At 42.3% G+C, this 26,922-nt stretch overlaps 1 protein-coding gene across 2 annotated transcripts; it reads left to right on the forward strand.

The window, feature by feature from the left end:
• Positions 1–441: 441 nt before the first annotated feature.
• On the forward strand, positions 442–26,922 carry mov10l1 (Mov10 like RNA helicase 1). Of its 2 annotated transcripts, none has more exons than XM_079501420.1 (27): positions 442–755; positions 1,234–1,364; positions 2,362–2,549; positions 3,872–4,022; positions 4,487–4,599; positions 4,862–5,049; positions 5,566–5,706; positions 6,019–6,375; positions 7,450–7,647; positions 8,460–8,574; positions 8,883–9,060; positions 9,587–9,657; positions 10,693–10,784; positions 11,557–11,612; positions 12,846–12,940; positions 13,261–13,336; positions 14,079–14,257; positions 15,022–15,168; positions 15,459–15,580; positions 15,728–15,827; positions 18,854–19,000; positions 19,515–19,688; positions 20,299–20,448; positions 23,139–23,246; positions 25,605–25,745; positions 26,371–26,462; positions 26,697–26,922. In XM_079501420.1, the coding sequence occupies exons 2-27, from the start codon at positions 1,259–1,261 to the stop codon at positions 26,770–26,772; spliced, it is 3,561 nt and encodes a 1,186-aa protein (XP_079357546.1). In that variant the 5' UTR covers positions 442–755; positions 1,234–1,258; the 3' UTR covers positions 26,773–26,922. The 2 variants fall into 2 exon arrangements, with proteins under 2 accessions (XP_079357546.1, XP_079357547.1); XM_079501421.1 differs by lacking the exon at positions 442–755 and adding an exon at positions 768–821.

The raw sequence follows: 26,922 nt of genomic DNA on the forward strand, positions 1-26,922 counted from the left end.
CTAGGGAGTGTGCATGCAACGTTTCACGCAGATCGGTGCAGTTTTAGGTAAAACATGTGAAAAGCTGCCTCATGGTGGCGCTATAACAGGCCGTTCTGGAAAATGTGGGGCAGAGGTTCATCGTTGGCATCCAGGGAGTGTGTGTGCAAAGTTTGGCATCGACCGGGTTAACGGTGCCAGAGATTAGCTGGTAACGGACGGACGGAAGGACACACACACGGACGGACACACGGACGGACACACACACACACGGACGGAGTGCAAAACATACTCTCTCCCCATGCCTTCGGCCTGGTGGAGACAAAAATAAAGAGCGTGTGTGCAACAGTGCATATACTTGCATGCACTATATGCTATATTTCCTCGTCGGGATGGTGAGCTGTTTGTGTGTGTGTGTGTGTGTGTGCACTTCCAGCACTAGTACACTGCGTGTCACGTGTGTTGTGTGTGCGTGCGTGTGACTGTGTGTCGCGCATGGTGGTGGGACTGCGCACACACAGGCACGAGCAACGACGACGCCTTCAACTAATTAGAGCACGTGTTTTTGCCAGAGCTATTGTGTTGTTATTTACAGGCCTAGGCTATACTTCCGAATTGCAGGGCAAGTTGACACTTTTTGGGGGGAGTTTAGAAACTTCATTGCATGGAAACATGCAGCGATGTATCAGCAGGCCTAACTGGTGAAGTAATATTTGGAGACAGACATCTTCTTCAGATAATGTTTTGCACCCCATGCAGCCTTTTGCTTATTAATGGTAATTTTCCCGACTGGCTGCTTTGTTGACGAGCGAACGTTAGCTAGCTAGCCTGGTTGTGGTGTGGTTAGTCATACATCATGTCTTTCCTTTCAGTATATATATAGGCCTATATATTTGTTTTTACAATAATACATGAGTTGTGTGCAGTTGTAGTCAGACCATGTTAGTTTACGTGAGCTTAGCTATTTTCAGGGACAGGGAGTGACGTTTGTATTGATTGACTGATTGCAGCATATTACCGTTTGTAAAACAATGGGTGCGAGCCGTGCGACCCAATAATCGATGCGAAAATCATAACGCAAAGCCCCGAGGGCTTGGTCCTGTGTATTCAAGAAATACAATAGCAGTGAAAGTGTGTTTACAAAAACAACATAGTTGAAAACTGCAGACAGGTTCTCTTTTACATACTAGGCCTACAAGGTATAAATCAAGCTTGAAGTTGACCCTTCCTTCCTTGTATTGTTCCTTCCACCAGTTTAGTTCCTTGACAGTTTGCAGACATGTTGATGGCCTCTGCAGTGAGATCTGTGCTGTCCAAGCTCCTGGCTCCATTGTGGAGGACAGTGGTGATAGAAGAAGAGAAAGATGCTTATGTGTTTGGTGCAGGTAAGGTATCAACAACTCATATTGCTTATATAAAGATAACTCCGCTAAAGCTAGTCTACCTGGTTTGGTTGTTACCTTGTTTTTAAGATAACTTATTAAAAGGATCAGCACTTAAGTCACAGGAAGGTCCTGTGTAACCGTAATGTTGATAAATTAAATGCAGATGTGATCCAATGGCTGCGGGCCACTTTTTATTTTTGGGATCTCCTTTTGGGGGTTTTGCATTCCCTGTGTATTTGCCTCATAAATTAAATGCTGTGACTTGATGTCAGCACTTGTCTATCCATTTGTCAGTTCTGGCAGAAAACATTTACAGGTATTTTAGTAAAAAAAAATCAACGTTTCAACAATATTCACACAGACCACATTCTATGTACGACATGTGAACTTCTTTCGAAGAGCCTGCAAATATTTATGGGACGCACAAATTGACAGGTTTGTTGCTGTGAGTCACTTGATCACACCTGTCAATTTGTGTGCCCCATACATACCGGTAGCTGCTCATTGAAGAAGTTTTACTGTCACTGCGCAAAGAGAACGTGTTCTGTGTGAATATCGTGGACAATTAAGACATTTTACTAAATGCATGTTTCCATTTTTAAATTAATAATATGATACTAGATGACAAGAGATGACCCCAAGTCACAGCAATTAATTATTGGGTGGGGACACCCAGAGCACTACAAATTAGAATGCCACTGAGATGAATCCCTCCTTGAAAATGCATTGCACTGCCTGCTGGCCTAGCGGACCAGGCGCATACATGTAGGCTCTATGCAGCCTGACAGCGTGTTGAACAAATCCCGATCCTGACTACCCTTGCTGCATGTTTTCCCTGTCTATCTCCCAGTTTCCTGTCTATATCCACTGTATACTATTCATTAAAGGCATAGAAAATCCCCCAAAAAAGATTGCATTGCAGCGTTCTATGTCCATTTTAGGGCTACAGCTACCTTCATGCCTGAATCGTAGCATACTTTGTGCCTTTGTGTGCCAGCCACGGAGGAGATCCGCCACCTGCGAGGCAGTGTGGTCACCCAGCTTTGTCAGGACTACGGCATGATAGACGAGGAGATCTACTTCACCAGTGGAGAGGTGCTGGGAGGGACGCCATTGAAAGTAGGGGATACAGTCAACGGCATCGCCGTTAGGAGCGGTGTCGAGGGCGGCTGGAAAGCTCTTCGGGTGAGAAATCCCATTAAGACCTGAGGCTAATTCTACAAAAGCCTTGTTTTCCCACGATTCTTAATTTTGTTTAAAAAAAAAAAAAAAAAACACTTTAGCGTCGCCAAGATGCCAAAAGGCGTCTCTTCCGGGTTTTTAGACCGCTGGTGGATGGAAATGAAGCTCCACCCACACACGGGGGCAAGCGCTTCCGGGAATCTGGCCGACGCGGCAGGAGCTTAATTTCCATCCACCAGCTATACAGTGTATACACAGATCGTTATACACTGGTGACGCGAGTAACCTCACGTCACCAGGCTTCTAAGCACCGTCTTTGTAAGTTTGTTCAGATCTGCTTCTGCACTCGCTGTTGACTTGAGTGCAACAGACACCGTTGAGGGAGAACAAACACAACCCATTTTGGGCGGGAACCCCTTTTGGTGTTAGCATTATGTTATGCTTTAGCTATTGAAAAATAGCAGATCTACAAGCTCATAGCGCGCCACCGAGTGGCGCACTATGAGCTTGTAGGTCTGCTATTTTTGAAAAATCGTGAAAATATTTTTAGAAAACTGGAGGATTTAGAAGAATATTTTTAAAATGTTGAGGTCAGGCCGAGAAATGATACTCTGATGCAAGCTTGCTAATTGAAACATGTCCCGTTTCGCATATTGATCAGCCTACCTAACGCTGTGCTCTCTCTCTCCACTCTTAGCAGGAGCTTATTAAAATACATTTCCGTCAGAAAAGTCCCAACGAAATACTCCATGACTGTAGATAGGAACCCTTCTTGTAATAATATAAGCATAATATCCTTAAATCCTCATGCAGATATATTTTATTATAAACTAAACTGTAGTATTTGTCCATGCGACACGGACACACGCCTATGTGAATCCCTCCCCTTGTGTGCGTGTGCGCGTGCGAATATCAGAGTCCTTTAACAGTCCCAGAAGTTAGGCAAACCTATTGAAACACATACACCAAGGCACATCTGATTGAGTCCTCCTTAAAGAGGAAGGAGAGTTCTGTGAGTTCTGGTTTTCTCCTTTAGAGATGTTCATGTAAAGTTACTTACCCGACCACGCACCCGGTAAATATGCTTTAGTGTTTAAAAGCAACTGTCATGTGATCTACTACCTTGATAAGCTGTAATTTAAATAACTTGCTAACTGAGAAAAAACCATTGTGTTTTGTGAATTTTTGTTGTCCAAGTTGGAACATCATCTAACATCAACTGCATTAGTTGTTCTGCATCCTTAATTAGAAATGCAAATTCCATCCTACGTTTAATATTTATTTAGTTGATAAGATGATTTCATTCTGTTGCATTCTCTTTTTAGGTGGAAAAGTCTGCCGAGGAATGGGGTGGACATGCCGTAGAGGCAGACGGGCTGAAACTGCGCCCTCTCATCGGCACTGTGACACAATATGACCAAGATGGAGGCTATATCAACCAGACTACGTTCTTTCCAAGCAGTGCCCTGCAGGATGGTAAAGATCTGAATTCAGAAAAAGTGCTGGTTTCTGAATTCAGTGTGTGTCATGCTCCAAAGCTTAAAAAATTATTTTGGTTCCGTTTTACACCATTGGATGTCATGTTTCGAGTCGGTTTTTCATCAGACATTGCTTATTTCAGTCTGAAGAGCCAGTAGGTTCGAAACATCATGTCCAATGGTGTAACAAAATAATATATATAATTTTTTTAAGCTTTGGCGCAAGCATTTGCAGACTGTTTACAAGGAGTGCAAGGCGTTTTGCCTGCTGTGTTTACCATATTTGATGCTGCTTTGAATTATGTTTTATAACTTTCAGCTTGCATTATTTATTTTTTGATATACGCATCTTGGGCTCTATTTTCGTCCATGCTAAACCTCTTATCCCTAAACATTTTCGAATAGTACAACTAGCCGATCTATATGGACACATTGTCTTATGTTTCCTCCCCTATTTGCAAGGGTATGAGCCAATGAAGGGAGACTGGGTCCAAGCACAGTATTTCGTCAATCCAACCCAGTGGACCAGCCAGGCTCAATCAGTGGCTCCCTTACGCTACTGCCGTTTAGATCAGGTAATGTCCATATTTGAATAGTTAGGCCAGATACTAAGGTACTTAGTGTTTAGGCCCTGAAGCACCATGTTGACGTGACACTCACACATGGCCTACATTTAACCCATTAAAAACAGGAAAGCATCTGTTCCATTTTAAAATGTTTAATAATTTAGTTCTATTTGATTTGTTTTAACACAAGTTACACAACTCTTCTCTGGTCCATGAGACAAAACATTTTCAAGATGGGGGGATCATGTCCTCTGCTCAATTCCGTCTCTAGGTTCACATTACCAGTATGTATGGTAATAATGGGACGGTAGAAGACAACGTGTTCTTCAGCCTGGACTCTCTGCTGCTGCCTGCTGACTACCGGCCCACGCCAGGGGACCTGGTGAACCTGGTGGTCATGGAGAGCAGTCAGTCCTTGTGGAGCTGGAGGGCCTTATGCATGGCCCCGACCGAACAACGGTAGCAAGAGAAGCCTTTCAACTAGGGCTGGACAATTAACCCACATTTTGAACCAATAACTGACTTTTAATCTTGCTCATGTAGGTTAATCAAATGATTCAGAAGCAGGGTTTTCTTTTCTTTATCAATGAATCGAGACACAGATTCAATTCTAATAGTGTTCTTTATAATCGACTAAATTGATTAGTCTAACCACTTGTTATGTTGGTTATGTTTGTTATGTTTGTATTGTTCAATGGTGGCGTGCAAATATCTAAAATGGCACATCTACAAGCTCACAACTATGAGCGTGTAGATCAGCTATTTAAAAGACTAAATTAATAAGTTGTATCGAGACAAGAGTTTACCAACTTTCTATTGACTCTTAAATCACAAGACTCGCCTGCTGCTTAATACAACTTTGCTAATAGATGTACAGTCCCTGGTTGCACTGATCTTAATTTCCCATTCAGGATGAGATCTTATGATGCTAACTCACTAAACAACATGCTTTGTGTGTGCTTTTCCTCGCAACAGTGTGAATGGTTTTGCTAAGCCTACTCCTGAGGCTGACATCCAGAATCTCCTAAAGAATAAAAAGGGACTGGAGGTCACAATGTATGGTAACTTTGGGACTCTGTTACTTGGGGGAAGCGGAAGGCTGGTATTCTGGATTCAGTGAGTGTAACTATTGAATGTGTTATGAAAATACCTTTCTTATTCTAGAACATGTATATTGTTTTTAGCCTATGTCTCCTGTAGTGACACTTTCTAGCTGCATTGACACCTTCCACTTAACACTTTGCTTGCTTGTAATTTTAGTGAATGTAACTTTATTCTACTATTAGACTCCTTATAATCACAGGTGCTGTAGTCAATTTTCAGCCAAATCCTTCAAATATAAATGATCTAAATAAATGGCATAATAAGAGTCGACATGTATATCTCATAATGTGTTCTCATTAAATTCCCTTCTTTGCACCAAAAAAGGAACAACGGTACAGAGACCCAAACTCTGACACACTGCGAGTTGTCCGGCTGGGACTCGCAAGAACAGTTCACCTTCTGTAAGTTCAAAGACCTTTCCTCAGCAAAGCGGGACAAGGTAGTGTTGCAGTCTCTCGGCAGTGAGGTTCAGGACCCCAAAAACGCAGCCTTAACTACCCTCGGTTCCAAAAATGGGTCCGCTGTTGTTGACAATGTCAACGGTCCAGTAAAGTCGGTCAGGAATGACATTGAGCCGGAGGAGGTCGTGGTCACTCCTAAGCCTGCTGAAAGGACACAGGAGATGGAGGCGGAACTGAAACCAGGGAAGAGGCTGGCAATTGAAGTGAATTGCACTGCCAAGTAAGTTAACTCTTAACGAATTAACTCTTAACTTAAATGTCTGCCGGGGAATTCATCAGAATAAAGGCGCTAGACTGCCAAGCAGATGCGCAGATTTTACTCTGAAAAGCCCTGCCTTCCATTTCCCCTCAAAACCGGGAGGTGAAATCTTCCATTACTACGTTGCGCTACCTCGTCTGAGAAGGAGGAGGAGGAGAAGCGTTAATATTCCAAAACGAGATGCTTGATTATGTCAGAAATTATAACATTAGAACATTGCACATCAAAACCATGCAGAGCACCGTAGATTTAGAGTAAAGAGGCCGTAAATAAGGGAGTAAACGTCAGTGCGCATGCGCAAAACATGACAAAATGGTAAATGGTGCATTTATATAGCACCTTTATCCAAGGCGCTTTACATAGATTGTGCATTACATTCACCCATTCACACACACATTCATACACTGATGGCGGTCGGAAACCATGCAAGGTACCAACCAGCACATCAGGAGCAATTAGGGGTTCAGTGTCTTGCTCAAGGACACTTCGACACTAACTCTGGGGGAGCCCGGGTTCGAACTGGCGACCTTGCGGTTTCCATCCGGAAACTCTACCCCTGAGCCACCGCCAGCAATGGGAGCTGTCAAAAAATGGATTACAGCGATCCCGTTTTTATCATTAAAAAGTATTCTGCCATAGTAGACACTGTGTTAAAAGCAGATGTAGTAATTGTTGTAGTAGTGATTGCATGATTGCATCAGTAGTGGCTGTATCACAAGTAGAGCGCCTGACCGATTCCGAAGTACACAACAAGCAAACGAGGAAATATAAAATACACACACAAATTGAACTTTATTTTATTCTACCAATTAAGCCCTATTCTTTTGAACTTGTAGATTGGCTATTTCAGAAAATAAATTAATATGTAAAACAGGACATCGTCCAAAAAAAGTCAAATAATGGCTTGATTATGTTGTCGGGCTCTAATCACAAGCAGTGGTGGCAGAGTCATGAGATGTCTGAAGGTTGTTTTGGCATGCTGTGTGGACAGTAAATAATGTGTGTGACTTGTGTTTGGGGACTTCTGTGCTTCAGAAACCCAGGGAGTTGTGCTGAGCTGTTGTTGCTGCACTTCTCCTCCTTCACCATCGGGAGGCGCCTGGAGGTCATGGTGGCCAGCCAAGAGGAGACCCTGCTGCAGCCCAGTATGCCCTACAATCCCCAGCGGCCCTCCTTCCCTATCCCTCAGGAACCCACCCACGTCATCACTGTTACAGCTCCGCCTCCTCAAAGGTTCCACTAATAATAACCACCAGTGTTGTTTTTTGGCAGCAAATTTTAGTCTCTTGAATAGTTTTCATTTAGTCACCTGGAATGTTTTAGTGTTAGTCTAGTTTTAGTCGACTAAATGTCATAAGATTTTAGTCGACTAAATCTACAGTTGATTTAGTCAAACAAAATGTATTTTGGCGGACCTTGATGCCGTTGTAATTTCACTTTCTGAAAATAGCCAATCGGCTATTCAATAGGGGAGAGTGTAACAGGAGTCATGTAATGTTAATGTTAATTGAGTGAAGTTCGACAAAATACAGATCGGCTAAATAAATCGGCTAAATAGCCGATCAGCTATTTTCAGCATGCAACTAATTGTAAAATGACTTATACTGGATCTCTTGTCCATTAGTCCCTTCCTAACATTTTAGTCTAGTTTTTTTTTGTTGATGAAATTGTCAGTATATTTAGTCTTAGTTTTAGTCATCATAGCTTATAGTTTCTATTTAGTCTTAGTTTTAGTGGACGAAATCAACACTAATGACCACCAACCTGGTCGTTTTCCTAGTTTCAGTAAACAGGATTCCTTGTATGATCACTAACGGGAAGAGAATGATATCGAAATGCTTGTGCACAGAAACGATTGGTGAGCAATTTCTTGCTTGTAATACCCACCGTCACATTTTGTAATATCGGTGAACAGTGCTTCATGGAAATGTTCTGTACCTGACCCGCAGATAACATGGCTGCGTTTATGTCTTCCATGCTTTGATGAACTAGGTGTGCCTAACCTTTCCTTGGATTAACGGAATGTTTTGATCTCCCCCGCCCAGGCTCATTAGCCGGAGGCTGCCTCAGTTTCTGGGCAACTACTCTATCCCCCATGCTTTGAGAGAGTGCGTGGACGGCGAGGGGGACGTGCTGGTAGTCCAGCCCTGCCTAGGAGAGGTGAGTTCTGTAACGACCTGCAGGGAGTTATGAAGCCTGGTTTATACTATTTTAATCATCCGAAATGTTTTAGTCTAGTTTTAGTTGACTAAATCTCAGTCAAATTTTAGTCGACTAAATCTACAGTTGATTTTGTAGCCAAAAGTTTATTTTGGCAGGCATTTGTCTTAGTTTTAGTCATCATAGCTTAGCTCTTATTTCATTTCTATTAGTATTCATCAGTGAAAAAAGGTAGTCGATGAACATTTTTTGTCATAGTCAATGGAATCAACACTGACACTCTTCCATGGCTGATTCCTCCTGCTCAGGTCCTGTCTGCATCCAACATGTGCTCACGTTTCTCTGCCCTGCTGTGGATGGAGGAGCTGAACGCAGTGGCAGAGATGAAGTCTCTCACCATCACTGGAGCCCTCCTCCGGAAGGGAGCCGTTTACCTGCACCTCGAAGTGCTGGGATTGGCCGAGGGACGACCCAACCTCTCCGTAGGTGAGGATGATGAGGCTGAATGGGGCCGGGCAATTAACCGGAAATATATGAAAACCGATATCTTGCTTATGTACTGAAGGTTAATAGAAAGACATTTGTGGATATTTTTTTATTTCTTATACATGATCAATGAATCTACACAAAAAAAATTGAATAGATCTTTCATAATGTTGGCGTACACAAATTGTGAAAATAGTCCATCTACAAGCTGCTTGTAGATCTTCTATTTTCTCAATTTGTTTCCAGTTTTATAATCATTCATTAATTGTAATCGAGGCAAAACTTTGAAATAAACATGATATTGATTTTGAAGTCGTATCGCTCAGCCTTAAGACAGAATGTGTAGTTGTGTCCCAAAGCCAGTCTTTTTTTTGTATGTGTTTTTTTTTTTGTGGCTTTCGCTTTATTTAAAAAAATGTTATGGAGGCCAAGGTGCCTGAGGCACAGCCCAGTCCCCCAAAGCCTGTCTTATGTTGGTAACTTCATGCATGTTGCAAATATGATACATGCTGGGTCTACTTAACAGGTGATCGCCTTACACTGAAGAAACCACAGAGTGGTGGAATGGTGCTGGAATACTTTGCCTATGTAACAGAGGTAAGCTCAGCACTGTCAAAACATGAAAATGGTTTTAAACGCACATGGGCCTGATTCACTAAGCTGTTATGCCAAGCTGTTACGCCAACATTTTATCTTTTTAATTTCGTCCCTGAATTTGGACTGGCATCTGCTTGTTGTCATTAGACTGATAATGGTGCCTAAAATAAAATGTGTATGTGCCCAACATTTGTCAACACATAAAATAGAAAAAAGACAAAATGTCAAACGATCTATTGCTTGTATGCAATATTATAACTATGATGCAATAATAAAGTATCATACATCCATGATACATCCCATGAACGCAATCTTATCATCTGATGAGGATTCAGTGGATGATATCTAGATGAGTCCATTACACCATTTCCACGTGAACTCTGACTTTCAGACAAAAACAAGGAACACCAGCAATACACACACATCAAGGCTGTAAGTCGGTTTATGTGAATCGCAAGTCGGTTTATGTGCAAATGGGCACCCCTTTAGTCACTTTATTTAGGCACCATTTAGAAATGGATCAACCAACTGTAAAAGCTTGTTTTATTCTTAGTGCGATGACCTATATAGGGCTTAATCCATTGAGACCTGGAACGCATCCATGTCACGTTAGCGTTTAACCACATTAACCATTAACCCATTTTGGGGCGGGAACCCGTTTTGGTGTTTTAAACATTGTTATAATTTAGCTATTGAAAAATAGCAGATCTACAAGCTCATAGCGCGCCACCGAGTGGCGCGCTATGAACTTGTAGGTCTGCTATTTTTGAAAAATCTTTAAAATGTGCCTCAAATCTTTCCGAAAATTGTCATGATTTAGAAAACCTTTTTTTTTTTAAATTTCGACGTCAGGCCTGAATGGGTTAAGTGATTAATCATGATTAGTATAATCCTTAAGTGTGATCATCTCTTTACTGAAAACAGCTGATCTAGTAGATCAAGTTTACAGCTTGTAAATTAACTATTTTTGGCTTTTTAAAGTGGTTAATAAACTCAGTTTGATAGATGACCAGTGCTTTTGTTTTTGTGCGACAGATTCGCGACGAGACTGTGAGTCTGAGAGTCAACCCCGACTTTCAGAGGGACTATCTGGGAGAACCTCTGGATGTAGAATTCACCTACAACAGGTCAGACAGATAGCCGGGGAGCCACAGGCCCAACATTTTAGAGGACCTGTGATGTCATGCCATACTTTTTATTTGTGTTTTTTCTATTAATTTGGTCATTGGGGTCCACAAAATAAGAGGCCTGCTCTGCCGGAAACATCATGACCATTTTTGTATACCACACCATAGACAACCTATTTTCCAATTTTCATCATGCTTTAAAACTAGGGGTTTTTCATGATTCTGAATTGATTCCAAGCATTAGTTTTGCAAGAAAAACACTCCTTGGGCTAAAACGGCCTTAGCATTCATCACAAATGTGATGAGGTCAGCACATTTGGGCACATTTGAGCAACTGGCTATGGCCGAATTTAGGCCAAGGAGTGTTTTTCGTGTAAAACTAATGCTTGGAATGGATTCAGAATCATGAAAAACAGCAGGAAAGCCACAACAAAACACAACATATTTTTTTATTAATTTGTTCAATGCCAAAAACGCAATTAAATCGTCAATTGCAATTATTTGTGACAAGTAATCGTGGCAGCCCCAGTGCAGTAATGCACAGATCAATTATACTGACAAATGAGTATACTAAAATGTGCCAAAGGGACAAGCAGGTTCCATTGCACTTTCCACCTTCAACCTGGTGTCTCTATTTTGGGCATGTCATTATACTTAGTAAAACATTGCTGATCTACAAGGCAAGCTGACAAAGGGTCACATGGTGTGACCCTTGGTCCATACACATTACCCATGATTTATTACATTTTCTCCCCCCAAATTATATGCCTAGATTGACTATGAGACGATGTCACCAGGCAATGGAGCAAGCCACGCAATTTCGGCAGAGTAAGTATGTGTTTTATTTGCATTGCTAATTTTCTACATGTGTGTGTGTGTGTGTGTGTGTGTGTGTGTGTATATATACACACAGTGGAATTAAATGCATCATTCTCATTGGCTTGCTTCTTTGGAGATGGCAGCGTGTCACCTCAGGAGAGGTCTGCACCTATATTGAAGGTCACATTTCACACCTGTGCTGCATTACACTGGCTAGTGGCTACCAATTGACTGTAGAATTGTTTTTTTTAAATTGTGTTAATCACCTATAATGCTCTCCATCGGCCGGCGCCTGGCCCCAATCTAATTAACTGAATTAGTGTAAGTAAGTAAAGTACATAATATAAATATAAACAGTCAAGTTCAAACAAGTTAAAAACTGAAAAATATTACAATAGTATAGTAATACAGTACAACAAAGATTAAACAAAACCAAAACATGCATGTACAAGTGAGTCGGGTATAAACTACATGGGGAAAATGTTTAGCAAATAAAATGGTTAACAATTTGGTTGCTTTTGATGGAATTCTTCGTCAATTAATGTACTTTATCAATATGAAAATTAACTTAACACTGACCCGTTTGCTAGGCAACACCTTCGTCAGCACCAGGAGACGTGCGCGCGCATTCCATAGGGTCCCATTAAAAGTAGGATCTTCTTTGGCTGTTATCTCTGAAACCAGGGCTTAAAGTTCTCCGTCCTGGGGACTTCATATGGGCCATTTATGAGATCAGTGCGGATCTGCAAAAATAATTAAATAAGGGGGGGTGGGGCGTGTATGTAGCCATGGCCACGGTGTGAATGACATAAACGCAACATAGACTTGCTAAGTTGCTACTAGTCAAGAGATCTCTCCAAAGTCCAAACTACCAAGCATCCATTCCCTCTCAAATAATATTTACGTACATCGATCAGCTGCTCAAAATGAAAATACATTTCCGTCTTTTTGCTTTAACCCCTGTCTGAAACTACGAGCGCTGTCCGTGGTGATGATCATCCATCCGATGTTCGGATCTGATTTGTGATTGCTCCCGGCATATTAAAGTTTCTTACAATGGAGCTCTGTAACCCGGATGTGAAAACATGGTAATCTGCCCTATTGTGGCTGACACAGCTAATTACCCTCTATCGCCAGTCGCCACCCGGTGGCAGTTAACTAACATTCTCTTAAAACCATCGACTGACTCAGCATTTTTCTTTAGCACCCCAAGATAATTCTCTCCACCACCCTGTTGTCCAGTTCTGTTTCCCAGCAAGATCGTTATTCAGAAACCCCAGTGGACAGGATCATGGATGGAGGCAGACGGAGAAGAGAAGACCACAGAGGACGATCAGGTGAAAAGCTCCACTCCAACCTTATTTCGTCACTGTCTGGCAGAAACCTCTTATCTCAATGTTCTAACTTTGTTGTAACTTGTCCTTATTTTGACATGCACAGTATAGGGATGCTAGGGTTCATGTACTAGGAAAAAAGACATTACTACAGTTTAAATTGTTTTTCAGTATGAAAAGGTTTTCTTCATTTTCTTTTTACTCTGTAAGCAGTCTACAAGAGGGTCTGGATGTGTCTAATCTTGCAACCTGCTGGACCGATCGGATCAAATCTCACAGAAGGACCTCTACTCATTTTTCTTTTTTTTTATCCAAATCTGCAGGTGACAACCATGGAAAATGGGGAGAAGGTGTCAAGCATCTCAGTCGACATGAAGTCAAAGACAACGCAGACTAAAGGTGACTGAATCGACACACACACACACACACACACACACACACACACACACGTTTCCTGTGGTCCTTGAAGTGGGGTCTGGGGACCCCCAGGTGTACTTAGGGAGGCCCCTTTTGGCAGTAGTTCCCCCATCTGAAAATGGGCCCCCATCTGAATTTTTTTTGTGCCAGGGACACCCGGAAGAGAAGATCAAGATTTGTGTTAAGAAATGCAAAATTGTTGAAATTATTTCAAACACTTTAAAGATTTTTCATAAATGCATGCCGTGATGTGATGTACAGCTGCTATTTTTGAATAGTCAACATATAAAATATGGATGCAGGGGTTAATATGATTGTGATGTGTATTAACACATTTTGCTGGGGACCTCCTGGAACGCCTTCACGGACCCCACTTTGAGAACCAGTGCATCATGGGTCTTTAACTCTTGAGAACGTACAAATGGTACATTTGTGCACTCTCAGTTATGGGGGTCTGTGAAATTAAAACGTTAACCAGTGGTGTACATCAGGGGTTCTCAACGTTTTTGGCTGGGGACCCCCGGAAATGCTTTGGCCATGTCTCGCGGAAGCAGAAAAGGAAAATAATGTGGGGACCCCCCCAAAATAATTTGGCGACCCCCTGAGGGGTTGAGAACCCCTGGTGTACAGGGCACAATGTTGAGAACCCCTGGTGTACATGGCCAATGCTGAATCCGATAACAAAATGATGGGTGAAACGTATCGTGTGTTGGTCGTCTTCCAGGCGGTGGTCTGCCCCCTGCCACACCCAGGGAAGGGCACCTCTTCAACCCCAGCCTCAACCCCTCTCAGAGGGAGGCAGTGAAGAGGATCCTGACAGGGGAATGTCGGCCTACTCCATATGTGCTTTTTGGACCACCTGGAACTGGCAAGACTGTCACCCTTATAGAGACTATACTGCAGGTATTACATAGCTCAACAACCAGGCACTAGAGGGTGCTGTTGTTTGACGTGTCAACCACAAGGCACATTTCACCACCAACCTTCTCACATGTGTGCACACTACAGCACAAACCAATCAGATCTCCACTCCTATTAGTATTAAGTGTAATCGAATATTTAAACATAATGGATAATTTCATAAAATTATATTTGATTTGAAAGGGAGATTTGATCTGATCCAGAATCCGGTCCAGCAGTTTGCAACATTAGCCCCACTGATCTCACTGAACCCAGTTAAGACACACAGATGGGGTTAAATTCGTTCTACTGCTATGCTGCAAAAATGTGGTATTTCCTACCAACGGTCATAAATGTGTTACCTCTGCCAAAACTGCTGCAGATGGCTGCTAATTGTAACTGGCTCCTGTAAGAAATCTAAGCTAATCACAGGAAATTACCCCCCCACCCTCAACTTAACTTTTAGATCTGCTATTTTTGCATGACAAAGTTGTGCGACAAGGTATAATAAAAAAGTATGTTGATTTGTTCAGAATGCCAGGAAGACTGGAGGCTCATTCATGTGTATCTAAAGGGGATCCATTAAGTGGTCAATCGATTCTTGCTTATACATATTTTGATTATCCAATTAACCGTAAAAAATAATCAATCGAAGAATCGCTAAGAAGTTGCACACTGTTTTGATTATTTGTTTTGCCCTTGAGATGCCCATATAGTTGGTATTTGTTCAATCGCCCCTCTGAGTTGTTGTTTTCCCAACCTTCCAGGTGTACCACTTTGTGCCCAGCAGCCGTCTGCTGGTGTGCACCCCCTCCAACAGCGCTGCCGACCTCGTCTGCATTCGTCTGCATGACAGTGGCTTCCTGCATGCCGCCAGCCTGGCTCGCATCAACGCCTTCTCTAGGCATGAAGAGGTAGTTCAGTCCATCTCATTGTGCCCTGTTCAGTTCAGTTCAGTTCAGATATTTGTAATAACTGTAAGAATGTTTTTAAAGGAGTAGTTCAATGACAACCAAAACAAACTTGGCAGTGGCTAAACACAGCCAGAAATAAATCTGGCAAAAAAAAACACAGCTGTTCTTTGGTCTCCAGGACCAGAATAAAGAACCAATGATCTAGGTTGGAGATTAATTTTGTCCAGTCCACAAAAAAATAAAATACTTGTGAATGAAATCAAAGTTGCTCAGTCAATTGTTCTCCTCAGTCGATCCCAGAGGTTCTGAAACAGTACTCCAGGGCAGGGGACGACATCCGCCATGCTGCTTTCCACAGGATTGTGGTCAGCACCTGTTCCAGTGCCGGCATGCTGCATCATATAGGACTCCAGTAAGACACGGGGGCGTGTCAAGGACCCCCACATTTTAATATGTATTTGGCCACACACCCCCATCTAAACATTATTTGGTGCCAGCCAGGGACCAGGTGTAGATGTAAGAGCAACATTAATTCTAAACCCTGTCTTCCTTCCTACAGTTTGGGCCATTTCACTCATGTGTTTGTGGATGAAGCCGGCCAGGCAACGGAGCCCGAGGCACTCATCCCCATAAGCCTTGTGTCGGAGAGAAATGGACAGGTTGGAGCTGCTTTTGTCTGCTGCATCTCTCTCTCTCTCTCTGTTCATCTTTTTCTTTTCAACCTTCAATGTCCAAGGGATCTGTCGCCAAATTATTTTGGGGGTTCCCCAGATTTATTAAAAAATAAAAACAAAAGTCATGGCCAACGATTTTCCGGGGGTCCCCAGCCAAAAGCGTTGAACCCCTGACATAGCAAAGAAAACAATTGAGCACGATGCCAGGTAAACATCAAACCTTCCATCTGTCTTGAGATCCTAATTTGTTGCGTTTTGCGTCCCAAAACACAGTATATAGGTAATGAACCCATTAAACCAACGGCCACTGCATCCACGGGACTCACTACTGTACAGTAATAATAATCCACGTTAAAAAACCAAATTTCGCAAACATATGTGGTAAAACGATAAACGACAGACATGACCCGCATCCGACCTCATCCTATGTTATAAACAATACAATCCACGTAGGAAGCGGCGTTGTAGAAACACGATAGTAGTTTGATAATCATAACACCAGGGCGCCGCCATCTTGCTCAGCGAGACAGGCAGCGCTGAACGCCACCTCAGACCAGAGCTATTTAGAGAGAGAGAGTCCAGACAACAGCTCGGTCAGTGACCCATGAATGAACAGTGAACGGAGTTGTCGCAACTCTCACCTAAACGGCGCTGCCTCAGACGGTCTCAAACCAAAGATTATTTACTTCTTTGACAGAGGAACTCTGCCGTGACATGAGCAGACCTGATTGAATGGTAATGTGTTTTTCCGAGCTTGTAGACCTGCACATTTTCTTTTTTTTCGCGGCTTTCGCCTTTATTTTATATTTTTTATAAAGGGACAGACAGTAGGCTGACAGGAAATGGGGGAGAGAGATGGGGGAGTGACATGCAGTAAAGGCCGTTGGGATCGGTAGTCGAACTGGTAGGCTACCGGCCAAGGTGCCTGGACCGCTGAGCCACGGCCCAGGCCTAGACCTGCATATTTTGGCTAAAATCCGTCATTGGACATGACAAAGGAGGAAATGAGAGACTTCAATTGAGCTGTGCATAAATGCACCATACACTTTATTTAGCTCACTGAGTATGCCACAAAGTATTTCATTTACTTATTTTATTTTACTTTATTTATTTTGGTGCTATTTAATTTACTTTGTTTGCATAAAGGCCTACTTTGCACTGCTGTTTGCATAGTTAATTGCAATTGCAACAGCATGCTATATCTAAATAACATTCTTCGCATTTTTGGACTAAATAACGACGAGAACAAGTGACCAACATACATCTGTATAGTAACTGTCATCTATCAAAAGCAGATATAACTAGATAAAATCAACCTGTTGGTGGCGCTATAACAGGCTAATGTGAAAAGGGTGGAATATATTCCTCAGCCTAGTAGGAAAGTCTGAAAGATTTCGCGTAAATTGCACGCTGCGTTCACCGTTTGAGGTTTTTTGTTCAAAACGGGTCAATCCTACAAACTTTGATAGCCAATGTTAGCCAATTAGGATGGAATATGACGTATCGGACAGATCAGTCTTGAACACATGACTATAGAGATAGTGGGTAACGATTTGCAGGATTTTTGGACAGAATCTGGTAATATAAAGAGTAATATAAAGAAATATGTTTTTTTGACGGCCTCCTGCGGTGCTATAACAGGCCGTTCTGGAAAAATTGGGGCAGAGGTTCATCGTTGGCATCCAGGGAGTGTGTGTGTGTGTGTGTGTGTGTGTGTGTGTGTGTCAACGACCGGGTTAACGGACGGACTCACACAGACTCACACACACTGACGGAGTGCAAAACATACTCTCTCCCCATGCCTTCAGCCTGGTGGAGACAACAATAATCTATCAAACATGACTCACTCCACCATTTTTCAGACCTCTTCAGACTCTCCTTCCACCCCCTAGCGCTCCTCACTCCTTATAGCACTTCTTGTTTCCCCATGTTTGATAGATTATTGTTGTCTCCACCAGGCTGAAGGCATGGGGAGAGAGTATGTTTTGCACTCCGTCCGTCCGTGTGTCCGTCCGTCCGTCCGTCCGTCTGTGAACAGCTAATCTCCGGCACCGTTAACCCGGTCGATGCCAAATTTTGCACACACACTCCCTGGATGCCAACGATGAACCTCTGCCCCAAAATTTCCAGAACGGCCTGTTATAGCGCCACCAGGAGGCCGCTTTGTGCAAAACAAGTTTTTGGACAGTACACCTACAGATTTTGTCCAAACATCACGCAAATTGGTACACAGTCTCTCTAGAGCCATTCAACGAAACGCGTCTTTCAGATTTCTCAGACTCCATCCTGATTGGCTAAGATTGGCTTCCAAAGTTCGCAGGAGTGCTCAGTTTCAAACAAAATGCTGCAAATCATGAACACATCGTGTGATTTCCGTAAAATTGTGCACGCACATTCCCACTAGGCCGAGGAAGAAATGCCACGTGAACATTTTCAACTCGGCCTCATGGTGGCGCTATAACTGGCCGAAAAGTGTTTTTACCTCTAACTGCACGGATCTGTGGATAACTTTGTATGCCAACTCCCTAGAGGCCAAGGAAAAACCTTTGCCTGGAATTCTTCTCATCTGCTCTTTATAGCGCCACCAGGAGGCCGACATATGTAAAACACATTTTCTAATATTACTCCTTCAGATTTTATCCTAATTTCACGCAAATCGGTACACATGCTCTCCATAGTCATGTGATCAAGACTGGTTTGTTTCATTTCTCATAATCCACCCTCATTGGCCATGATTGGCTTCTAAACTTTTCAGGAGTAGCCCGCTTTGCACCCGTTTTGTACAAATCGCCACAACTACTCAACGCAGCGTCCGATTGTGGTGAAACTGTGCATGCATATTCCCACTAGGCTTTGGAAGAAATGCCACTTGACAGTTTTCAAATCAGCCTCATGGTGGCGCTACAACAGGCCAAGCATCACACACACACACTCCTATCCTCCTGGTGGAGACCTGTGCCCAGAAGGGCACTTTTTTTAGTTACATTTAATTTATAATGGATTGTTTGCAGATAGTCCTGGCCGGAGACCCCCGTCAGCTGGGGCCCTTGGTGAAGTCCAAGCAGGCTCTGGCCTTTGGCCTGGGAGTGTCTCTGCTGGAGAGGCTGATGACCAATCCACTGTACAGCAGAGAGAGCTGGGGATACAACCCTAAACTGGTCAGCATAATGCACACGCACACACACACACACACCAGTGTTGATTTCGTCGACTAAAACTATGACAATTCTTTTTTCGTCGACTACCTTTTTCCACTGACAAAATAAATGAAAACTAAGCTCTGATGACTAAAACTAAGACTAGTTTATATTTGTTGACGAAATTGTCAATATATTTAGACTAAAATGCTAGGATGGGAATAGTGGACAAGACAAGTCATTTTACACTTGGTTGCATGCTGAAAATAGCTGATCTACAAGCTCACAACGTGTCACGCTGCTACACGTAGTGAGCTTGTAGATCGGCTATTTCAGCAAGCGTAAAATCAGCCATTACGACGGCATCAAGGCCCGCCGAAATACATTTAGTCGACTAAAACTAGACTAACACTAAAACATTCCAGGTGACTAAAATGTGACTTAAACTAAATAAACTATTCAAAAATATAATATTGCTGCCAAATCCAACACTAACACACACACCTTTTATCTTATGAAATGCATTTGCCACCAGGTGACCAAACTGATTGACAACTACCGTTCCCATGAGGCCTTGCTGCGTCTCCCATCCAAGCTGTTCTACCACGGGGAGCTGTGTATGAAGGCTAACAGGGCCACGGTGGACTCTCTGCTTCAGTGGAAGAGCCTGCCTCGCTGGGGCTTCCCACTGCTCTTCCATGGGCTCAGGGTGAGGACAGGATGCCTCGGAAGGAACACTGTTCAAACTTTTTCATTTACTGCCAACACTGTTATTTAAAAGGATAAGAAATACATAAAACAAAGCTGCACTCTGTAGGTTTCCTCTTCTAGCCCGGATTTGAACCTGGACTATAAATGTTTTAGTCACTATAAAGTGCTGCTATTTTTACCATTGACCTAATAGATCACCCCCAGTTCAAATATGTTTATTTTGGGGTGTCCCCCAGTTCAAATGTGATTGTGTCCACCAGTTCAAATATGTGACCAGATTTGAATGAGAGCCTGCCAACACGCAAAATCCAGATTTTCACCAGAGGAGAAAACCTTTTTTTTATAGTTAATAGCACAGGCAGACTCTTCACATACTAGAGCATGTCTGAAATAAGTGTCAGGGCTGAAATTGACTTGTAAATATGAAATAAATGTAGCTAGGTGTAATGTTAGAGACCACAGAAGTGAACCTTTCAAGCCTGTTTTCTCAAATCACTGTTTTCTGCAAGACATTACTCTATAAACCACATCTCCAAAACTGGTGGGTCAAACTGAACAACCAACGGTTGAGAACCACTGCTTTAATCCGTGTTGTACCTCCACCACAGGGCACAGAGATGAGGGAGGGTTACAACCCATCCTGGTACAACCCAGCGGAGGCTGTCCAGGTCATGCGCTACTGCTGCCAGCTGGCCAAGAAGCTGTACAACCCTGTGGACGCCGCTGACATAGGCGTCATCGCCCCCTACAGGAAACAAGTACAACAACCACAGCTTTTCAAATTGAGCCTCTTTTGCTTCACAGGTCTTAACCAATATTATACAAAGGCTCTGTCCCATTTTGTGTAGCACAGTGGTTCTCCAAACGTTTTGATTTCAACTACCGGTAAGCTACGATGACTAAATGTATTGACAATTTCGTCAACAAATAAAAACTAGACTAAAATGTTAGGAAGGGACTAGTGGACAAGAGATCCAGTATAAGTCATTTGATTTTACATTTGGTTGCATGCTGAAAATAGCAGATCTACAAGCTCACAACGCGTCGCAGCGCGTTGTGAGCGTTGATCGGCTATTTTCAGCAAGTTTAAAAACGGCCATTACGACGGCATCAATGTCCACCAAAATACATTTTAGTAGACTAAATCACCTGTAGATTTAGTCGACTAAAATCTTAATTCTTTTAATTCTTAAAATGTGACTAAAATTAAATAAACTATTGAAGAGACTGACTAAAACTGAATTTGCTGCCAAAAACAACTCTGCAAAGATCCCCATAATGCAAGCTCAAGACGCAGATCGGCTATTTTCACAGTTATTTAGAGTTTGTGTGTGAGTTTGAAGTGGTTAAGTGTGTATTTACTATGAATAGTATTAACAAGAGCTTATGACTAAATAACTTAATTGGATCCACTGGAATGGCGGTTATTTCTTTTGCCCCATTTTCTGAAATGTCACAGTTTTCTGCCTGACGGCGACGTTATGTGAAATGGATAATGCTTTCGGGTGGGTGGGGGACAGAAAACATTCACAGAGAATAGCCGATTTACAGGCTTGCGATGTGATAGTTGTATTGAGCTTGTTGGAGATAGTCTATTTTCGGTGAAGAGATTTAATGTAGAGGGTAAAAAGGAAAGGGTGTGTTTTCTTAAAGTTGTAGTGAAATGGCTTTTTTGGGCATTTTATTTTGAAGTTTCAGCCTCAGACAGCAGTTTGAGTTTCTGAACCAATCAGAGTGTCACATCCATCCAGGCTATGGGACCTAGGTCTACGTGTATGCAGAGTGATTTGTTTACAAAGTGACAGAGACAGCAGAAAAGCCAGGGGATTTTTTTTCTAACCTGTACACAACCTATATACATATTGTAGTGTGATGATTAAGTTGAAAACGAGTAATACACTGTCCGGATGTCATCTTGAATTGGATTAAAAACTGAGGATTTCTGTAATCAGTAGCAGCTGTGATTTGAGGACGTGCAGCTATGGGAATCAAATGGGTGAGCTTCTTTTTTATCGGCTTTTATCGATGTGTATCTCTACACGTCATCATGCAGCACGTTTTCATTTTAAGGAAGTAATTACATTTTTATTTGTATGGACTTTTGATATAAAAACACAAATGAGAATTTTACCTTTTTTTTTGGCATCCATTGTTAGGTATGCCCATATGATGACCACGCATATGGTCTAAACGTGTGAAAAACGTATTTTTCATTTCACTACACCTTTAAACACGCCGTTGTGATTCGACAAACCTTTTAGTTTGTACTGGTTCTAAAACTTTTTGGGGCCAGCGTCCTTTAACCCCGCAACACCCATTTCAAATGTATTGTAGGCTAAGTTTCTGCTCTGAAAATGTTTATTATTCTGTTGCTTATAAAAACATAACACAACACAATCAAATCAAATAGCAGAGTTACATTAAACTGGATTGTTTTATTCATTTAGCCTACTTCCCAAGGTGAGAGGGGGGAAAACAAATAATTGTATAGCCTTTAAATAAATAGGCCAGGGGTGCAATTCTATTATATCCTGTTAAACAGTTACAGTTCTATATCAGAGCAGACTCTAACTGGGTCTCGTTATTGATCATTTGGTTCAGGTATCAAACAAGAAACACTGCAATATTAATAATAATTCCACTGTAAAATACATATGTATGTCAAAACAGAAAAGCGTTATGAACTGTTTTGTATTAATTGAATACATTTTGTATACATTTTTTGTGGACCGATTTGTTTGTAGTCATGGCAGCCAGGTCCCACTTTATGTGGTTATTTAACACAAACAGCTTAAATATGGAGGTAAGAGATTTCTGCTCGACAGTAGTCTTGCGTAGCCAGACAAGTCTGGAACTACACCTCCCAAAATCCGAGAGGAAGCTGGCATTTCCGTTCATGAAAATATAATTTTAAAATATCTTTAGATTTTATTTTTTAATTAATTTCCATTTCTGTTAAGCAGCAAGCTATATTATGCTTCAGTGGTTTTCACATCCACTTTATCGCTTTACTTTATGATCAGAGCTTCCGTGCTCCAGAACATTGTGGGAGTCAACAGGCCATGCGAGACTAGCCTGACAGTAGCCTGCAAGATCCCTATGCTTTTGGCGGAACAAACTAGCGCTGGAAAAGCGACTTCCTCCCGCTCCCCTCCTCCCCAGTAGAACGCAGTGGAGAACACTGAAGTCACCAAATTTGGAGCGACGATCCTCTGCACTCTTATTGGTAGTGAAATACAAGGCTGGTTCACTCCAACTCCTATGCCTCTTCCCTCCTATGCCGCTTCGCTCACCCAGGCTTTTTTTTTTTCTCCTTTGAAAACTAAACGCCTGCAGTTTCCGAGGCTAGCCTGACAGTGACGATATGTACATTCCGTCAATAAATGTGCAGTCTTATTACACATGCATGCATCTTCTATCCTCAATGAGTTTTTCTCTCTCTTCTCAGTCTGAGAAGATCCGTCTGCTGCTGAGCAAGGTGGGCTTGTCAGACATCAAAGTGGGCTCTGTGGAGGAGTTCCAGGGACAGGAGTACCTGGTCATCATCCTGAGCACTGTAAGTCATTGGTTTCATGTCAAGGACCTCCAAATTGAAAATATTTTGCAGGGACCTCCAGAAGAGAAGATTTGTGTTAAACTTACAAAATAAATTAAAATACTTACTAGATTAAAATGCTAGATTTTTAAATGTGTTCAAAATAGCAGACACAGCCACAGTATAAATTGATAAAGTGGTTAAAATGATTGTGACGCTATATTTTTTGTGCGTTGGCCTATTCAAAGCTTTGGCTGTTATGGTTAAAACTATAGAATGTGTCTTGAAATGTAGTGGAGTGAAAGTCATAAGTAACAAAATATATAGAGTACTCGAGTAAAGTACAGATACTTGAATAAATGTGATACCATTGGATTCTGACATGTTGTCTCTGGCTCCACCTTGTGGATTTGATCATGAATGCAATCTGAGCCCTGCCACAGTAATGTATTGTACATCATGGGGGATACATGCACCTACTGAAGAGAACCTTTCATATCAAAAAGGTTGCATAACCATTGGATTAACCTTGTTCGACAGTACGCTTTTACTGTCGGGTGGAAAACCGCATATGTCCAAAACTGTTACTTTTCAGGTTTCAAATTCAAAAGTAGGAGATCTACAAGCTCAAAACACCTCAATCTATTACTTTAAATGCTTTTGTGACGCTGTAGGATGATCAAGTGCGGTTTTAACACTTTTTTTTTGCCCAGGAATCTTTCAGAATAAAGGCGCTAGAGTGCCCAGCAGATAAAGCTGATTTTACCCTGAAAAGCCCTGCCTTCCATTTCCCCCCAAAACCGGGAGGTATAATTTTCCATTACTACCTCGTGCTACCTCAGTCCTATACAAAATGCACACCCCCACTGCCCTAGGGACCTCCAGGATATGCACAGCCACACCAGAACATGCTCTCGACCCCCCCAGGCTCCAAAACACGCACAATGGACAGAACTTTTCTCCACACTGCTGTCCAGGTGTGGAACACCCTACCAGAGCATGTAGTGGACTCCATCACAGACAATGGCCTTCAAGCCTTTAAACGCAGAGTTCATAGACATCTCCTGACCAGCCCTCACACTGACTGTTGAGCTGCAGTGAACCATTTGATTGGCCAATGGATATGTATCTTATCTTACTTGGCTATTGTTCACAATTGCGTTAATATTCCAAACAAGATACTTGATTAAGTCAGAAATGAGGACAACATTGCCGTTCTGATCGAAACCATGGAGAGCGACGTAGATTTAGAGCAAATGGACAGTTTTGTCGGGCCGTAAACAAGGAAGTGAACGGCTGCGCGCATGCTGCGCAAAACATGTACGAGAGCGCTGCACAAGGCATTGACTAGCAACGGCCCTGTCAAAAAATAGATTTTAGGGATCCAGTTTTATACCATTAAAAAAAGACCTAAAGATGTCTCCACATGTCATGGGCCTTCTACGGGTGTAATTACAATTTACAATTTAGGCATTTAGCAGACGCTCTTAATCCAGAGCGACTTACATTAAGCAAGAACAAAAAGCATGGGAAAACATCACATATATAAACAGCATTTATCAAGAAACATGCGTAAGCTAAGAACGTAACTAGAACATATCTATATATAATGACACTATACATATAAGCTATACATATATATTATACTATGCTGTACTGTTATTGTGCTGTCTACATGACATGCTATAAGTCTGTTTCAAATGCTATCTAAGTCTAAAAAAGTGCTGTCTAAGGGGGTAGGGTAAGTGCTATGGGCCATGGTGGAGTCTGAAAAGGTGAGTTTTCAAACTACGGCGGAAGATCGGGAGTGATGCTGCAGTTCTGATTGCAACGGGAAGTGCGTTCCACAGTTTTGGGGCCAGAAGGGAGAAGAGTTTGGGACGTGTGGAGCGTTGTCCCGGCGTTTTTAGTGAGGGTACTTCCAGCTTCCCTGCGTTGGCTGATCTGAGTGCTCGGGAGGGTTTGTAGGGTTCAATCATGCTTGCAAGATATGGGGGAGCCATACCTTTGGTTGCTTTAAATGCCAGCAGTTTTGTATTCTGTGCGGGCAGCGACCGGGAGCCAGTGCAGGGAGCGGAGCAGGGGGGAGACATGTGAGAATTTTGGCTGGTTGAAGACCAAGCGAGCTGCGGCATTTTGGATCAGTTGGAGAGGCTTAAGTGCACATGCCGGTAGGCCAGTGAGGAGGGAGTTACAATAGTCAAGTTTTGACAAGACTGTTAAAACTTATAAAGACATGTGGGGATGGGGATGTCTTGGCCACAAAAGCTGTTAATTTACACTTATCTATGATAAGGTGATAATTGTCATTGCATGTACTCCTAGGGGCTGTACATTACAGTACTGAGACATTTTCCTTGTTGTCCCATCAACACACAGGTGCGTTCAAACGAGTCGTTACCTGCTAATGACATACAGAATGCCCTTGGCTTTCTAGCCAACCCCAAGCGCTTCAACGTGGCCATCACCCGACCCAAAGCCCTGCTCATCATTGTTGGAAACCCCCATATTCTCATTAGGGTAAGTGACCACGGAACTCGCTCTTTCTTTGGTGTGTCGTCCAGTTGGCTAACCCCAGAGCCTTAGATATAGACAGTTACGCAAACTGCGTTCACTTCATGGAGCCAGTCCAATGGCTGCTCTCCTACATAGACTTCTATTGAGCATGGGGACAACCAACTGGGACATGTCCTGGACCGGAAGTAGGCAGAAATGCATTGGACTCAGGCAACAGCCCAGCTTTAATGATCTTAAATCCCTTTATTTTAGATTGTGTTGTAGTAGTACTACAACATAAACATTAAAGAGACTTTAGTTGTTACTGTACAATACTTTAAAACAGTTGTCATGTTGCACACATGCTTAAAATTGCTCTTATTTGCGCCGCCCTCGTTGAAAACAATCCATTTCCAACTCCAGCTTGTCTCAGTTCAGGCTGCATGAACAGCGCTCGAGCGCTCTGTTTCTGCCCCCTCTATTTATATCGTAACTGTTCTATTAGATGGCTCTGGCTAACCATAACCTTAACCTCACAGAAACTATGCCTAAACACAACCTCAGAACACTAGGCTGACGCCCTAATGCAACTAGTACATCATGTTATTCTTTTTAATTGATTTTCATTTTGACTTTGGTTTTCCTTCAGGATCCGTGCTTCAGAGCTCTGCTGCAGTACAGCTTTGACAACGGGGCCTTCATGGGCTGTGACCCTCCGGCCTTTCTCAGGGAGTCACGCAGGTAGAGACTGAGTTGCCTCTAAATTAATTAATATATCTCTTGAAAATGTGGGGGAAAATAAAGAAATGTATATAAAAATACAATATATTATATGAATAGTATATATAGATTATTTTTTTCGGGTTAATGTGGTTAAGAGACCTGATTCAAATGATTATCCAAGCAGGTTAAAATCAAAGACTACATACAGTATTCTACTATTTGACTAATTTAGTTTTTTCTGCGCTGACGCAGGGAACCAGAGGGGCAAGGGAACCCAAAAGCGGACATTCCTCAACATGCATCTGCCTCCATTCCACCTTCCAACTAGTTTGTATTTAACTAAAAGTTATTTATTTTCTTTGCTGTCTCCGCATACTTGTCTCCCCTCTCTGAGTTGCAGCAGTCTTGTAATATTGTTTTTTCCTCTGCATGGACCAACTGCGGCTAAATAAAGACAACGATGCTTACTGCACAATCA

Source organism: Electrona antarctica, assembly GCF_951216825.1.
Source record: "Electrona antarctica genome assembly, chromosome: 5".
NCBI classification, from domain to species: Eukaryota; Metazoa; Chordata; class Actinopteri; order Myctophiformes; family Myctophidae; genus Electrona; species Electrona antarctica.

Excerpts from the sequence above, each read along its gene's own strand:
- mov10l1 (XM_079501420.1), top strand. The coding sequence starts at position 1,259 with ATGTTGATGGCCTCTGCAGTGAGATCTGTGCTGTCCAAGCTCCTGGCT. Across the intron at positions 4,600-4,861 it reads GCTACTGCCGTTTAGATCAG|GTTCACATTACCAGTATGTA; the intron begins GTAATGTCCATA and ends TTCCGTCTCTAG. Across the intron at positions 9,658-10,692 it reads ACTTTGCCTATGTAACAGAG|ATTCGCGACGAGACTGTGAG; the intron begins GTAAGCTCAGCA and ends TTTGTGCGACAG.